This window comes from Oryx dammah, unplaced genomic scaffold, assembly GCF_014754425.2.
Source record: "Oryx dammah isolate SB20612 unplaced genomic scaffold, SCBI_Odam_1.1 HiC_scaffold_28, whole genome shotgun sequence".
NCBI classification, from domain to species: Eukaryota; Metazoa; Chordata; class Mammalia; order Artiodactyla; family Bovidae; genus Oryx; species Oryx dammah.
Window position 1 is genome coordinate 13,068,555 of NW_024070212.1, and position 16,939 is coordinate 13,085,493.

Here is a 16,939-nt window from a genome sequence, read left to right on the forward strand (position 1 = left end):
AAGGAGGAGAGGAGAAAGCAGTGGCACCCCACTCCAGTACTCTTGCCTGGAAAATCCCATGGACGGAGGAGCCTGGTGGGCTGCAGTCCATGGGGTAGCTAAGGGTCAGACACGACTGAACGACTTCACTTTCACTTTTCACTTTCATACATTGGAGAAGGAAATGGCAACCCACTCCAGGGTTCTTGCCTGGAGAATCCCAGGGACGAGGGAGCCTGGTGGGCTGCGGTCTATGGGGTCACATAGAGTCGGACACGACTGAAGTGACTTAGCAGTAGCAATGAGGAGAGTGTTCTCTGCTGGTTAAATACACCAGCAGAGGAACAACAGATAAAGCACCATAAAGAACTACAGTAACACAGTATCACACAAATAAAATGACAATTCTCCAGAAACCAAACTTAAATTTACAGAATATTAACCTCTCTCATGAAGATACTCAACAAGCTACAAGAAAATTGAGAAAGGCAATTAAGCTAAGAAAAAAATTAATGAACAAAGAAGGTATACTTTATCAAAGAGACTGATATTTTAAAAAAGAATCAAATTCCAGAGCTCAGTAACTCAATAGACAAGATAAAGAATTCATTAGAAAGCTCACTGGAAACAGCAAACCATATGGAAGAGAGAATTAATAAGTTCAAAGATATAAAGCTTTCAGGTAGAAGAGGAGAGAGAATTAAGACCTAAAAACGGGAAGAAATTCTGCAACAACTATCTGACTCTATTAGGAAGGGCAACATTAGGATAAAGAGTTTCCCAGAAGGAGAAGAGAGGAAGAAAGGAGCAAAGAACTTATTTGAGGAAATAACCACTGAAAACTTCCCAACCTGGGGAAGGAGCTGGATTTTCAAGTCCATGTGGCTTAGAGAACTTCTTATCACAAAAGACCTTCTCCAAGGCACATGATACTAAATTGTCAAAAGTCAATGACAAAGAAACAATTTTAAAGTCAACCAGGAAAAAAGGATTGTAACCTACAAAGAAACTTCAATTAGACTGTCAGCAGATTTCTCAGCAGACATTCTATAGGCCAGGAGAGAATGAAATAACATACTCAAAATATTGAAAACTAAAAACTCTTAGCCAAGAATAATCTACCCACTATTTATCCTTCAGACATGAAGAAGATATAAAGACTTTCCCAGACAAACAAAAGCTGATGGTGCTCACCAATTCTAGACCTCTCTTATAACAAATGTTAAAGGTACTCTTCTACCTTAAATGAAAAAACAAAAGTACACAACATTTTATGAAGGTTATAAATAGAAAGACAGAATCAGGAAGTCGCCACTCCATGTCAGAATGGATTGTTGTTAAACAATTATAGCATAAAGGTTAAATGAGGATAAGCAGTAAGAATAATTATAGCTAATTAAATTTGGTAACAAACTCACAACATAAAAAAAGGATAATTTGAAACAACAAAAAATAAAAGGGGAAGAGGAAAAGAATGAAATCCACACAAGGAAATGAAGCTAAATGATATCATCAGAACAAGGACCAATTTATCTATCAGACATTTCATACAAACCTCATGGTACCCATAAAATATAAATTGCAAGCAGAAACAGGAAACATTAAAAAAGAGGAAACTGAAGAAAGCCTAATAATAAAGCACCAAACTAACGTGGTAGGCAGAAACAGCAGTAAAAAAGAAACAATAGAGAAACAGAACAACCAGAAAAAAAAAAGACAAAATGGCAGCGCTAAGTTCTCAGATATCAGTAATAACCTAAGTGTAAATGTGCTGAATTGACCAACCAAAGACACAGAGTGGCTGGGATGACTTTTAAAAGAAGACTCAACTCTATGCTGCTACCAGCAGGCTCATCTCAACTCAAGACAAATGTACGCTCAAAGCGAAGATATGAAAAATGATACTCCAAACAAATGGCCACCAAAAGAAAGCAGGTGTAGCCATATTCATACCACACAAAAGAAAATTCAGGCCATGAAAGGTCACAAAGGCGGACATTCTATAATGATAAAGGGAACAACTTAGCAAGAAAACATACAGCTATTATTATATATACACTTAACATAGGAAGACAAAATATATAAAGCAATTATTAACAGACCTAAAGGGAGAAATTGACAGCAACACAATAGTAGTAGGGGACTGTAATGACCATTCACATCAGTGTAAATCATCAGACAGCCTATTTAACTTACATGCAGAGTACATCATGTGAAATGCCAGGCTGGATAAATCACAAGCTGGAATCAAGACTGCCAGGAGAAATATTAACAACCTCCGAAATGCAGACAATACCACCCTAATGTCAGAAAGTGAAAAGAAACTAAAGAGCCTCTTGATGAAAGTGAAAGAGGAGAGAGAAAAAGCTGGCTTAAAACTCAACATTCAAAAAACTAAGATCATGGCATCCAGTCCCATCACTTCATGGCAAATAGATGGGGTAAAAATGGAAACAGTAACAGACTTTATTTTCTTGGCCAAAATCAAAGAGGACAATGACTGTAGCCATGAAATTATAAGACACTTGCTCTTTGGAAGGAAAGCTGTGACTAACATAAACAGCATATTAAAAAGCAGAGACATTACTTTGCTGACAAAAGTCTATACAGTCAAAGCTATGGTTTTTCCAGTAGTCATGTGTGGATGTGAGAGTTGGGCCATAAAGAAGACTGAGAGCCAAAGAACTGATGCTTTCAAACTGTGGTGTTGGAGAAGAGTCTTGATTGTCCTTTGGAATGCAAGGAAATCAAACCAGTCAATCCTAAAGGAGACCAAGCTTGAATGTTCATTAGAAGGGCTGATATTGAAGCTGAAGCTTCAATATTTTGGCCACCTGATGCAAACAGCCAACTCACTGGAAAAGACCCTGATGCTGGGAAAGATTAAGGGCAGGAGGAGAAGAGGGCAACAGAGGATGAGATGGTTGGATGGCATCACCAACTGAATAGATGTGAGTTTGAGCAAACTCTGGGAGATAGTGAAAGACAGGGAAGCCTGGCATGCTGCAGTCCACAGGGTCGCAAAGAGTTGGACATGACTTAGTGACTGAACAATAACAACAAAGGGAGAAACTGGCAGCAGCACAATAACGGCAGAGGACTGTGACACTCCATTCACATCAATGGATAGACCATCAGACAGAAAGTCAACAAGGAACAGCAGCCCTAAATGAAACATTAGATCAGATGGACCTCATACGTTTATATAGAACATTCCATTCAAATACAGCAGGATACACATTCTTTTCAAGTGCACATTAAACATTCTCAAGGACAGACCATATTTTGGAACATAAACAAATTCTCTGTTGAGAATTTAAGAAAATTGAATTCACATCAAACTTCTTTTCTGATCACAGTAGTAAGAAACTAGAGGTCAACTATAAGAAGAAAGATGGAAAATCACAAATATGTGGAGAAAAACAACATGCTACTGAATAACTATTGAATCAAAAAGGAAATAAAAATGAAAATATAATATGTACATGAAATAATGTTGTATTTTCATTTTTAATTTCCTTTTTGATTTCTTTATTGATTCACCAAAATCTGATTTTTTATTTTTGATTCACCAAAATCTGTGATTCAGCAAAAAAATAGTACTAAGAGAGAAGTTTATAGCAGTACAGACCTACCTCAAGAAACAGAAAGATCTCAAACAATCTAAACTTACACCTAAATAAAATTAGATAAAGAACAAAGTTAATAGAAGGAGGATCAAAGAAGATAAATGGAATAAAGACCAAAAAGACAATAAAAAAAGATCAGTGAAACTAAAAGCTGGTTCCTTGGAGATAAACAAAATTTGCAAACTGTTAGCTGACTCACCAAGAAGAATAGAAGGTTCTATTGAATAAAATCAGAATATTGCAATAATCTTGCAGTAACTTTATATGATGTCAGATGGTTACTAGACTTACTGGGGTGATCAATTTCATAATGTAAAAATACAAAATCACTATGTTGCACACTTGAAATTAATATAAACTGTGTGTCAACTACATTTCAATTTAAAAATTAAAAGAAAAAATATATTTTCACAATAGTAAAAATTGATTAGTGATTAATGCAAAGTGAAAATAGTGTTTTAAACAAGGATAGGCCAATTGCTGCTGCGATTCAAGGGCAATGACAACTAAGAATTTGTCATTGGATTTAACAACATTGAGTTCCCTGGTTATGAGGACATGAGCAGTTTCAATGAATGGTGAGTACAATTTATGATGACAGAGAATTAGAGAAATCCATTAATTCATATAAGATATATAAATATTCAGTATGCCCATGAAATGATGTTCAACCTTATTACTCATAAGAGAAATGCAACTCAAAACCACAATATGATACCACTCTATAAGTAAAGTACTGCTGCTGCTGCTGCTGCTGCTAAGTCGCTTAAGTAGTGTCCGACTCTGTGCAACCCCATAGACGGCAGCCCACCAGGCTCCCCCAGCCCTGGGATTCTCCAGGCAAGAACACTGGAGTGGGTTGCCATTTCCTTCTCCAATGCATGAAAGTGCAAAGTGAAAGTGAAGTCGCTCAGTCATGTCCTAGCAAGTACTAGGATGGCTCTAATGAAAAAGTGAAGAGTACAAGAGTGGGAGGGTGTGGAGGTGTACACATTGCTTGGGGGAATGTAACATCAGCTTAGGTGGAGCTGGAAAACAGGAATAAAAATAAATGAGAAAAGGATGGAATACAAGAAGCTTTATGAAGGATAATCCAGTGGACCATGGTAGCTGATTGGGTGTCTTGCATGAGGGAGAAGGAGTCAAAATGAGTGAAATTATGATCTCTGTAGATCCAAATCATGCTTCCACCACTTATATTTGGGAGAAGCTGAATCACATATTTAACCATCTGTACAATGTCGATTTCTACCTCAGAGTATTCTTAAAAGTCTAAATGAAAGGCTTCTGTAAAACCTATTAAATAAATTTATGAATAGTAACACAAAGAGGGAATTAATTTGATGGCAGGATGCTGGTACTTACACATTCCTTTCAAAAGAGTAATGAACTCACATAAGACCCAAGAGGGAGAAGCATCTCATCTCTGAATGTCTTGTCTGCACCAGAACACAAGGTTCCTCATTCCCCATCTCCTGACCAATAAGCCTCCATTGTCCACTTAAGAGAAAATTCCTCTTTCAACCAGCAGCTGCTCAAGCTATCATTAGGATGAGCTCATTTTGAGTCGGAGCACCTGAGTCAGAAAACTGGGATCCTTGGCGGAAGGTTTCTAAATATTCCAGAAATCCGAAGTCTTCGGTGACCACGTGCTATGCTGTGCTCAGTCATGTCCGACTCTTTGTGACCCCATGGACTGAAGAACACCAGACTTTTCTGTCTATGGAACTTTCCAGGCAAGAACACTGGAGTGGACTGCCATTTTCTGTCTCAGGTATCTTTCTAACCCAGGGATCGAACCTGTGTCTCTTGTATCTCTTGTATTGGCAGATGGATTCGTTACCACTGAGCCACCTGGGAAGCCCTTTAATGACTATGGTGAAGGGATAAGTATGAATATGGAATTACCCAGCATTGGATTTAAGGCTTTGCTCTGCCACCAATTAGTTTGGGATGCCAATTACCTGTCCTGCAAAAATGGGGATAATAATACCTACCCTAGAGGATTCATGTAAGAATTAGAAGAAAATATTTCTAAAGTGCCCAGGACAAAACCTGGTCCAATACAGGCTTGGAAGCCCAGTTTCCTTCCCTTTTTTTTTTTTTTTTGTTCTTGTTTTCTGCTTCAAGTGAAGTGAGAAGAGACACTGGGTGGTAGAATCTTACCCTGCCCCTGGGCTTATGGGCATTGTTGTCCAGCCATAACCAGTCACCGGGGAAGCCAGTGTGAGGATGACATCTCTCATGCCCTCTGCTTTATGCTCAGCCAATGGGGGAAGATGGAACCTCCTGTTCCTCTCTCACCCAGCCAGCGACCCAACAGTCTCCTGGCACTGATTCATAATGCTCAATCCTCACAGGCACTCTGTCCAGCCCTTTACTATCTGAGGTCAGAGGGAAGGTGGCTTAACTGAGCTGTAAGCCACGTCACCTCGTGGCACTAGAGTGAGTCCACCTCTGACACAAAATCTGAGACCTAAGGCAGGAGGCAGGGGCTTCCAGAGGGTAAGGACCCACAAGGAAGGGAAAAGCTCCCGTAGTGCAGGCTGCCTCAGGACCTCAGACAATGTGAGGCTGAAGGTGGGGGGGGAAGCCCCCACCTCAGACCTCTGAACCAGGCAAGGTCATGGGAGGTCATCTCATCCAGTCTTCCTCCTATGTGCACTCACCACCAGGAACCTTCAGCTGCCTCGGTGCTCTGAGTCTTCAGTCTGTTGAACCCCCAAAGGAGTGGAAGAAAGAGTAGCTCATACCCTGGGTGCTTATCTCCTTGTCCCTGCTCCCACAGCCCATCAGCCTCCTCAGGGAGCCCCAGGTGAGTCCAGCAGGAAAGACTCATGACCAACCCTGGGCAGACTGTGGCAGGGAATTTAGTTAGGTCCAAGGTGTTTGATAGAGTCAGATGTGGGAGAGACCATTTCCAAACATTTGGGATCCAGACATACTTTGTGAACAAGTAGTAGGATTTCAACAAGCAGGGTTGGAGGTGAGTGACAGGGAGAGAAAGCCATCATTCCAGGCAGAGGGGTGTGAGTGAGTAAAGAGGAGGCTGACCTAGGAACTGGGCCAGCAGGACTGACGGGTCAATGAAACAGGCAGGTTCAGCCCATCCCATAAGCTCCATCTCTCACACCCTTCACATCCCATGATAGGAGAGTGAGAGGACATCACACTTCATTCTAACCTCCAGTGCCCGTGTCCCAGACGGGAAGGCTGAGGCTTCTTTTCTAAGACAATTCGCAACTTTGCCCAACCAAGGTCATTCTCTGGCCTGAAGTAATATCAATTCCTCTACCATTCTGCAGGAAGGTGGTTTGGGAGCCCATAGGCTGAGGCTGACCACAGACCGGGAGCAGCTGGAGCTGGACTAGAGCTGGGAGGGGCAGAGCCAGAAGAGCTGGACCAGAGCTGCAGGCACCAGGAGCAGAGGAGAGATATCCTGGGAGTGCTGATTCTTCTGCTTCTTCCAGTGATGTTATCTTCATGGCCTGCGTGGCTTACGGACCTCACTGTAGATAGGAGACAGATGCCCCTTTTCTTTCAGATGTTGCTCACTGATACCCTGGGAATGCAAGACAAAATGTTCCTGGAACAGCTGAGGGACAGAAGGGCCCAGAGGAGCCAGCATAGACCCAGTGCTGCTGAATACAGTGCTCCCAGCACTACACTGATCCCAGTTTTACCCTTTCCTAGTTAGTACTGTATTTTCCAGAAAGAGAAGCAGTGGGGCCAGAGTTTGACAAACCCAAGCCTAGACAGTGAGGGACCCAGGAAAGCACTGGCTGGACACGGCTCCCAGCTCTCACCTCGTACATGTCCTCTCGAGACTCGGGCTGGCTCGGCCGTGCACAGTGGACCCCACAGCCATGGTCCCTGTCGTCGTCCTGCAGTCCTGTTCCTGAATCATTCACAGAGTGGAGCCTGAATCTCAGCCTGGAAAACCTGTACCCTCCCCCACTGCTAGGAACTCCAATGACATGACGGCACCCATCATCCTCTCTGCAGAGAAATTCATTGAGCAGCAAAATGCAGAAGGAAGGGAAAGGCTCAGTGGCGGAGGGAAGGGATCTGGGCCATGAGCGAAAAGAGCAACCTGCCTCTTCCAGTCTCCATTTTCTCCTTCTTCTCACATGTCTTCCAAACATACAGTCCACCTGGGAGGATCAACAGCATAGCCATGACAGCACCTAGGATGCCTCTCACTGGAGTGATGTACGAACCTGTTTCCATCACACAGAGCGAGTGAAGAACGTTAAGGTAAGAGAAAACGTGAGACACCCACTGCCAAGGGGAGACAGAGAGCAAGTGGAGAGGTCTGCAGGGTCCTAGTTCAGAAACTAAAGGGGAAGAAGCCTGGCAGTATCATTCATTCAACTCCTGCCTCATGCAAGGGATACTGAGATGAACAAGACGGGGGAAGACTAAAAAACACCAAAGTCTGCCAGCCAGAGGGACTACAGTGCAATGGAGGTTTACACCTTGGACACAGGTCTTCATGAAGGGCATCCCAGAGGAGGTGATGCATAAACTGAGTCTTGAGGGAGGAGTAGGAGTTTGTTAGTTATTCAGGGTGGGCACAGCGTTCCAGGAAGGAGGAGCATCATGTTCTGGGAATGTCTGTCAGATCATCAGCCCTGGGGGGTTGCCATCCCCCCATTACTGCAGGCAAGAGAGGGACAGGGCAGGGAGGAAGCGTGCAAGGAGGGTCAGAGGGAGAAAGAGTCTCTTTCCAGAGGGTCTTGTGAGTCATGCTGAGTTGAACTTTATCTGACTCCAGGATGGGGCTGAGTGTAGGCTAACAGGGAGTTTTAAGTGATGCTGACACATCGCCTCCCGCTCCCAGCAGCTCATGGAGGATAGGTTAGAGGGGCAAGACTGCACACAGGATACCAGGTCCTTCATTCATTCAGTGAAATACTGTGAACCAATTTGTCACATGCTCTTCTTGAGATAGGGATTCAAAAGAAAACTCTGCATGGCCCTTGCGCAGTTCCAGGCTATGGAGGAGACAACTCTATAAACAGAGCGCTGCTACTCAGTGTGGGGTGGCCATGGAACATTCTTTGTAAAAAAGGGAATGCCTGAGAGCCGTGGGGCTTCCCTGGTGGCTCAGACCGTAAAGAATCTGCCTGCAATGCAGCAGACTCAAGTACAATCCCTGGGCCGGGAAGATCACCAGGAGAAGGGAATGGCAACCCATTCCAGTATTCTTGTCTGGAGAGTTCTGTAGACAGAGGCACCTGGAGGGCTACAGTCCATGGGGTCAAAAAGAGTCGGACAGGACTGAGTGCCTAACACTTTCACTTTCACTTTCTGAGAGCAGAATGGTCACACCACCTGCAGGCTCCTGTGAAAATATGGCAAAACCAATACAATATTGTAAAGTAATTAACCGCCAATTAAAACAAATAAATTTATATTAAAAAAAAGAGAAAACGTGGGGCCTCTGGCTTAAAAATTACTTAAAATTTTATGATGACTACTGCATAGCTTTAAACCAAAGAGGGACCCTTCTAAGTCCAAGATCCTAAGTGACAACACATTTCACAGGCCCAAGCAGTGGCAGTGCCTGAGGAGGATCCTTCAATAGGAATAAATCAGGAGGTGAAGGACAAGGGTAGAAGAGCTAATGGAAGAGGAAACAGCATTTCCAGAGCTCAGAAGCCAGCAATAGCAGGACACGTTCCAGAACTCCAAGCAAGCCGCTCAGTGTGAAGTGTGTAAGTGAGGCCAGAAACACGGGCAGAGGAGCTCTGAGCCCTGAATCCCACAGGCAGGCACTGGGTCAGATCACACAGACAACAGAGAACAATGACACATCTGATTTCTCTCCCAAAAGACCACTCCAGGCACCCAGTAGACGATGCACAGAGCTGAGGAAAAGTACTGGGAGGCTGCTGCCTGGACTAACAGGGGTAACGGGCGGAGAGCACAGGTGAGGGACATTTAAAAGCAGAAGCAAACTGGTTGTGCTTCCCAGGCTCCTGTATGGGGTGACCCAGCGGAAGTAGTGCTAATAACACAGTGGGGGCAAAAACCCAGAGCCCTCACCCCAGTGCACCTGAGCTCTCCGGTGCCCTTCCCCTCTGGAAGGGGCACTCACCATGGGAACAGACTTCCCCCAGGTCTAAGGTGGCAGTTTTCTGGTCCACCTGGTTGCTGACCACACAGGTGAGGCTGGCATTGGGCTGGCTCAGGAACAGGTTCACACTCAGGCTCCAGGAGCTGGGGGCTGGTCCTGGTGTCCCACTCCACTTCAGCTCCCTGGGAAGGCCCTCGCTCTCCCAGGTCACCTTCAGACCCTCTGTGTTCCCTGGGGCCCTGCACTTTAGGGTGACATTGCACCAGCCTGGTGTGATGGATGGTGACTCCAGCAGGATGTGGGGAAGGGGTGCAGGTTCTGGGACAGGAGGAACAAAAAAATGGAGCTCACATGAGTGGAAAATATTCCAGTTCTCTCTTTCTCATCCATTATGTCATTGAAGTACTGCAATCTTCCCTGTCAAAATGATGAGTGCATTTTCCAGATAAAACACAGTTTGTTCACACCCCAAATATATAGCAATGACCATAGGAAGGGAACCACTGAGGTATGCCCTATGTGACCCTCACCAGACTAAAGAAACCTTAAAAGTCTTCCATATGAAAACTAAGTGCTGGACCTCACCTTCCAGAACCCATTATTTATAGAAACTGGGATGTTTCCTAGAAAGGAAAGGTTTGGGAACAGAGGGTTTGTCCTAGTCCAGGACCATTGCCCTGCTTCTCCTGCTCAGATGATGCCTGGGACTGCACTACCCTTGTGGAGCCCTGACATCTGTGCTGGGATGCCGGAAGTAGAGACATTTCTGAGCGATGAAGTGGTAGTGACCGCGAATGACAGCTCCAGACTTAGTCAGAACATGCCATTAAATCTGAGGTCCACACAGGCAGAGAAGTCACTGATGGACAAGTCAGCCTTAGAAATCAAATGAGGGGACCTCCCTGGGGGTCCAGTGGGTAAGTCTCCACGCTCTCAATGCAAGGGACCCGCGTTCCATCCCTGGTCTGGAAACTAGACCCCACCTGCAGCAACTAAGAGTTCACATACTATAACTAAAGATCTTGCATGCTGCTGCTGCTGCTGCTAAGTCACTTCAATTGTGTCCGACTCTGTGTGACCCCATAGACGGCAGCCCACCAGGCTCCCCCATCCCTGGGATTCTCCAGGCAAGAACACTGGAGTGGGTTGCCAATGAAGATCAAACATCCTGCACAAGTAAGACCCACCACAGCCAAATAAATAAATATTAAAAAAAAAATTACATGATGACCTAAAGCTGCAAAAGGCACTTTCATAACAGATATTTCCCTATGCAATAAGGACTTTATGGAAATAAGGTCTTGATCAACTGAATTGAAGTAAACTTAAATAAGCTTTCTCCTCTATCTATTAAGGCTTTTAGTGGTGGACTTGTGGAGTCTTTTTGGGTGAAGCTGGCCTCAGGCTGGTGTTCAGTAGGAGAGAGGGAAGGAAGCTCTGGGTACACATGAATTTCCAAACTGTGGTCAGCAAAATAGTGTCCTCGCCCTATCATCATACATCTCAAAATCTGTGAGGATGGCAGAAAGCAAATGAGATAACAGCATTTAGGTTGTCACTGAGCTGACCTTCAAATAGAGATTATTCTGAATTATCTGGATGGGCCCAATGTAATCACAAAAATCCTTAAAAATGGAAGATGGAAAGAGAGTAGTTCAGAGCAATACAATGTGAGAAGAATTGGTCCCACTATTGCCAGCTTTGAAAGTGGAGGAAGGTTGTCTCGAGCCAAGGAATGTAGGCAACCACTAGAAAGTGGAAAAAACAAGAAAACATTTCTGCCCTGAAGCCTCCAGGAAGGAACACAGATGTACTAACACCTTGTCTTTAAAACCTCTGTGAGACTGTGTCTGACTTCTCACCTACAGCCAGGTAAGATAAAACATTTTTGTTGTTTTATGCCACTGAAACTGTTAGCCTCTCAGTCATGTCCAGCTCTGCGACCCCATGAGCTGTAGCTTTCCAGGTTCCTCTCTCCATGGGATTTCCCAGGCAAGAATACTGGAGTGGGTTGCCGTTTCCTTCTCCAGGGAATCTTCCCAACCCAGGGATCGAACGGGGCCTCCTTCATTGCAGACAGATTCTTTTTTTTTTTTTTTTTTTTTTTGCAGACAGATTCTTTACCATCTGAGCCACCAGGGAAGCCCTGCATTTGTGTTATTTTATGCCACTAGTTTATCGTAACTTATGATAGCCGCAATAGAAAATTAATATACAAATCAAGTAAACTAAGTCCTAACAAAGAATGATAATTGTTGTCAAAAATACATTTCCTCCAAATTTTCACTCTCCTTTCCCAAGATACTGAAGTGATTTTATCCCTGGTATGAATCTCAGCTCTCCTCACCATTTGTGGAGAACCTACTTACCCTAATTCTGAAGAGAAAATAGGATATGAAAGCTGGTGTCTGGAAGGGACCCTGAAAAATGGGGCCTATGTGACCCTCCTAGGACAAAAGAAGGAGGGAGGTGAGGAGGTGTCACTCACCATAGACAGTGAGGTGGAAAACCCGGGTAAGTTCAAATCCTGCAGTGAAGCTGGCTCGAGCCTGGTAGTGCCCACTGTCCTCTGGGGTCAGGTTCTCAATCCTCAGGGACGTCACATTGGGCACATGGATCCTCTGCTGGTACTTGTCCTGGAGGCTGACCCAGGTTGGGGTGTCTGCCCCACGACGTACTTGCAGCAGGATACTGTAGTCTGGCTCAGAGCCAAAGCCCCATGAGACTTCCTCTGGTTCAGCTTCTTGCTTCTTGACCACATGAATCAACACAGAACCTCCTCGGATTCCCTGCAGAGGAACGTGGGCTCCAGAACTCTTTGCCACAGTGCTGAAGACACCTAGGGCATTTGGAACAGGAAGCATGAGTATTTTCAAATCAAGAACAAATGAGAAAGCCACAGAAAGCCATCTTTCTAATGAAATCTACCCAATATTCTCTCTTGATTCTGGGAAATCAATTAGTAAAATGAATTTTTTTTTTTTTTTAAGAGAAGGCCAGGGAGACGCTTTCGTTTATTGTCAAGGACCGAGAAACACGTCTGGAAATGCTCTATACAGGTGCTGCGGAGCCACAGGGTGGGGTGGGGTGGACAAGACACTATTGTACACGGCCTTCCCTCGAGACGCTCTAGCTCTTCATCCTGATGCTTGAACCGAGGACAGCCAGCGCCAGCCGACCTCTGTCACCAAAGCTGCAGAAGAGGGGACACTTCGCTCAGTTCATCAGTTCCTGGAGGGCAGACAGAGTGAGGCAATTTAAAGCTGATGTGGAGGCCCCTCGAGGCCTGCTCGGGGCCCCACGGCCAGCAGGACGGTGCTTCCGGTGGTCCATGCTGCTGCTGGAGGCTGGTCCCGGCTCCTAGGCCCGGGGCCTCTCTTGATTCTCAATGACAAGCTTGTCGGTCGAATACATTTGGCCAATGTGGACCTGCCGACGGGTTATGCCCAAGTGTCTTCTGGCTTTATTCACCAGGGCTTGAATTTCTGCGGGATCCTTCACGTTCTTGTTTTCTCTGAAGGCGTCTCTTATCCTCCGGATGGCGTAAGTTCGGTAGTTGTAGGCGCCGAAGCGCTTGCTCTCCCGCAGCATCGCGCGGTACAGGGCGAGCACGTGCGCGCGGCTGGACGCCGCCATCTTCGGCGCCGCACGCAGGGGGTCCTCTGCGCCGAGGCCCCGAGTTGAAACTCGACCCGCGAAACCGCCGCCGCCGCGGGAAGCGCGGGCGGGACGCGGGCGCGGGGCTGCGCGCAGGGCGCGGCCCACACCGCGGCCCAGGGGAGCTCGGGCTCAGGGCCGCCCCGGCGGAGGGGAGGCTCTGGCCGCGCACCCCGGACGAGGGTCTCCGCCTCAGGGGGGCTCCGGCCGCGCGCCGCCAGTAAAATGAATTTAAAGCAATTCTGGAATCAAGTTCTATTCTAGAGAATTGTAACACTGAACATGTTACTTAAACTTACTAACCTTCTTTTTCCTTATCTGCTTCACCATAATGGTCCGAATTAAATAACAGATCAAATATCACTCAGCACATTTCCAGGCACATACAGTGTAAGAGGCAGCTTCTAAAGTCCCTCCTTCCTCGTGTGTACACCCTTGTGTAACCCCCTCCCCTGGACTGTGGGCTGCACCTAGTGACTGGCTTCTAAGGAACAGAACGCAGCAGATGTGATGTCACTCATACAGGTTGTCACTTTATAGGTTGTATAAAACTGTGACTTCCATCGCAAGAGTGATAGTATCCATGAAGAGTTGGTCTTGAGGGTGGCAGTCGAAGTTGTAGAGAAAAAGTCATCCTTAGAAAAACCGAAGTGACTATAGAAGAAAGCCCCCTTTCTCTTCACACCTGGCCTCTTCCTTGGGCATCAGATCGCAGACCCTGAACCTTGGACCAGCCCATCTTCCTCAACAACAAACTCCTACACTGCTCCCCAAGGCTCAGCACAGGCACCATCCACAACTGTACTCACCAAGAAGGCACACTTCTGTGTCTCAAAACGCTAAAGATCTGTTTCTCTTTCTTCTCCTAAAAAATGCAAACTACTCACACACCATCTTTGTAACTAAGGGAGAACTCACAAGGAAATCTTTCTTTGATGACCTTTTTCACGGGTGATTCACAGTGATTTGTGCTAGTTTATTTAAAGATGTATCTGAAAACAGGTATTAATTTAAAAAGAAGAAGAAAACACAAATGTTGTCTCTAGCAGGGCACCCTAGCTATATGGGGATGTTTACAGACATATTAACTAGAATCTAGTGTCCCTCAGTCAGGAGGGCAACTTTTCATGGGACAAATGGGGGAAACTTTTGTGCGCTGAATTCTGTCCCCCAGAAATGATATATTTAAGTCCTAACCTCCAGAACCTCAGAATGTGATCTTATTTAGAAATGGGGTACTTGTACATAAGGGCTTCCCAGGTAGCTCAGCGATAAAGAATCCATCTGCTATGCAGAAGATGGGGGTTCGACTCTAGGGTAAGGAAGATCCCCTGGAAGGAAATGGCAACCCATTCCAGTATTCTCGCCTGGGAAATCCCATGGACAGAGGAGTCTGGCAGGCTACAGTCCATAAGGTTACAAAAGGGTCGGACATGATTTACCAATTAAACAGCAACAACAACCTGTACATGTAGTCAAGTTTAGATGAAGTCATTACAGTGGTCCCTTATCTAATATAATTGGCGTCCTTATTTTAAAAAAGAAAAAAGGAAATCTGGACATAGATACAAACAGTTTTAGCAGGAAGGCAATGTGAAGAGACTTGGGGAAAATGCCGCATGAAGATGGACAATTGCGCGATGTGTCTACAAACCAAGGAATGCCAAAGATTTCCGGCAAACACTAGAAGCTAGGGGCAGCCAAAAAAATAGTTCCCTTTGTTATGAACTAAATGTTTGCATACCCTCCAAATTCATATGTTGAATCCCTAACCACCAGTGTAACTGTATTTGGAGCTGGAACCTCTAAGGAAGTAATTAAGGTTAAATTTGGTCGTAAGAGCAGGGCCCTGATCTGACAGGAAAAGTGCATTTATCAGAAGAGACGCCAAAGGGCTGTCTCCCTCCCTCCCTCTGTGTGTGTGTGTGTGTTTCTCTCTCCACACTAAGCAAAGCTCACGTCAGCACAGCAAGAAGGCATCTATCTACAAGCTGAAAAGATAGCTCTCATCATAAATCACACTGGCCAAAAACTTGCTCAAGGACGTCTTAGCCTCCAGAACTGTGAGAAAATACGTTTCTGTTGTTTGTCGCCCAGTGTTTGGTATTTTGTTATTGCAGCCCGCCTGGAAAGGTGGCACCCAGGAACTACGTGTTGGCACCAGGAGGGCTTCCTGGGAGCCAGGGCTGGGCTCTTGACCAGCAAATCAGGTATGAAACAGACCTGGGTTCAAGTCCCAGACCCACCCATTACCACTGAGTGATTTTTGCAATTTCCTAAACTATCTAAGCCTTGATTTCCTACATCTGAATGGTGGGGTGAGAATCAAGAGTATTCTTGGAGTTCCTGGGAGGTTAAATAAGATGATACATAAAAAGCACCCAGGAGTAAGTATTTAGTTATTGTTATCATTACATCAGGATTACTGTTAGATGGATTTTGATGCTTTCACTGCTTGGAACAAGAGGTAGCCCATTCCCCCATGAACACGATTCCAGTCGCTATATTTCAGGAGCCCTGTCAGGTACTAAGTATCTAGTTATCCACAAGACAACCATCAAAACTGGCAGTTACAGATGATTATCCCCATTTGAAGGATAAGGAAATTTCATCACAGATACACTGAGTGGTTTTTTAATTTTCTTTTACTGTAAGCAGATTATAACTTCATATAGTTAGAAAAGGGGGAGATGTCAAGATTGAAAATGAAGTTTCTCCCCCATCTCTGATTCTTACTGCCCAGTTCTCTTTCCCACGGCTTGGCACCAGTGCCTATTTTTTGTGTACCATCCAAAGACAGTCTATCCATTTACAAACACGTATGTGTATCTGCATATACATGAACACACTCAGCACATGCTGCTCTGCTCCTCGCCTTTTCTCATAATAACACATGCAAGAGCCCACTCTGGGCCTCTACACTTAGAAGCCACTCATTCAAGGGCTGCAGATGTTCTGGACTGCTTCTGGATAAAGTTGTTTCTTTCCACTACAAACAGTGCTGCAGTGAACATCCCTGGCTTTGAGTCTTTGCCCACATGGTGTGTGTTATTTTGGTGTTACTGATCTTTTAGTTGTTACTAAAATATTTTGGTGTTACTAATAGGTCGAAGCATGTACATCTGAACTTTTGATGGACACTGTTAAATCACCCTCCAAAGAGTGTTACCATCTACACTTCTACCAGTAATGTTTAGGTCTCCCACCAACAGACAACGTATAATGATGAAAACATGTTGCCATTTGCCATTAATAGGGAAAGTTATATGTCATTACAGTTTTAATGAGCATTTCTTATATAAATGGTATAGTTCATTATTTCAGATGTTTAAGTCATTTTATGCCCTTTTCTGTGAACTGTAAACAGTCTGCTAATGTCCTTTAACCACACTTATTTTTCTTCTATTATTTTGTAGGAGTCAGATATATTTTAAGAAAACTAGTTCATTGCTAACATAAATGGTACTATTTTTTTCCAGTTTGTTTTTCAGTTTTTTCTATGGCTATTTGTCATGTGAATTGTTGTTTTCATAAAATCAAATATATCAATCTTTTATGGCTTATTGTTTTAATATCTTACATAAAAATATTG

The 16,939-nt window shown here is 44.6% G+C and overlaps 1 protein-coding gene across 1 annotated transcript; it reads right to left on the bottom strand.

Moving 5' to 3' along the window:
- Window positions 1-12,678: 12,678 nt before the first annotated feature.
- Window positions 12,679-13,405, bottom strand: LOC120855660 (LYR motif-containing protein 4-like). The gene has a single exon (XM_040230204.1). The coding sequence runs from the start codon at window positions 13,324-13,326 to the stop codon at window positions 13,051-13,053; it is 276 nt and encodes a 91-aa protein (XP_040086138.1). The 5' UTR covers window positions 13,327-13,405; the 3' UTR covers window positions 12,679-13,050.
- Window positions 13,406-16,939: the final 3,534 nt, after the last annotated feature.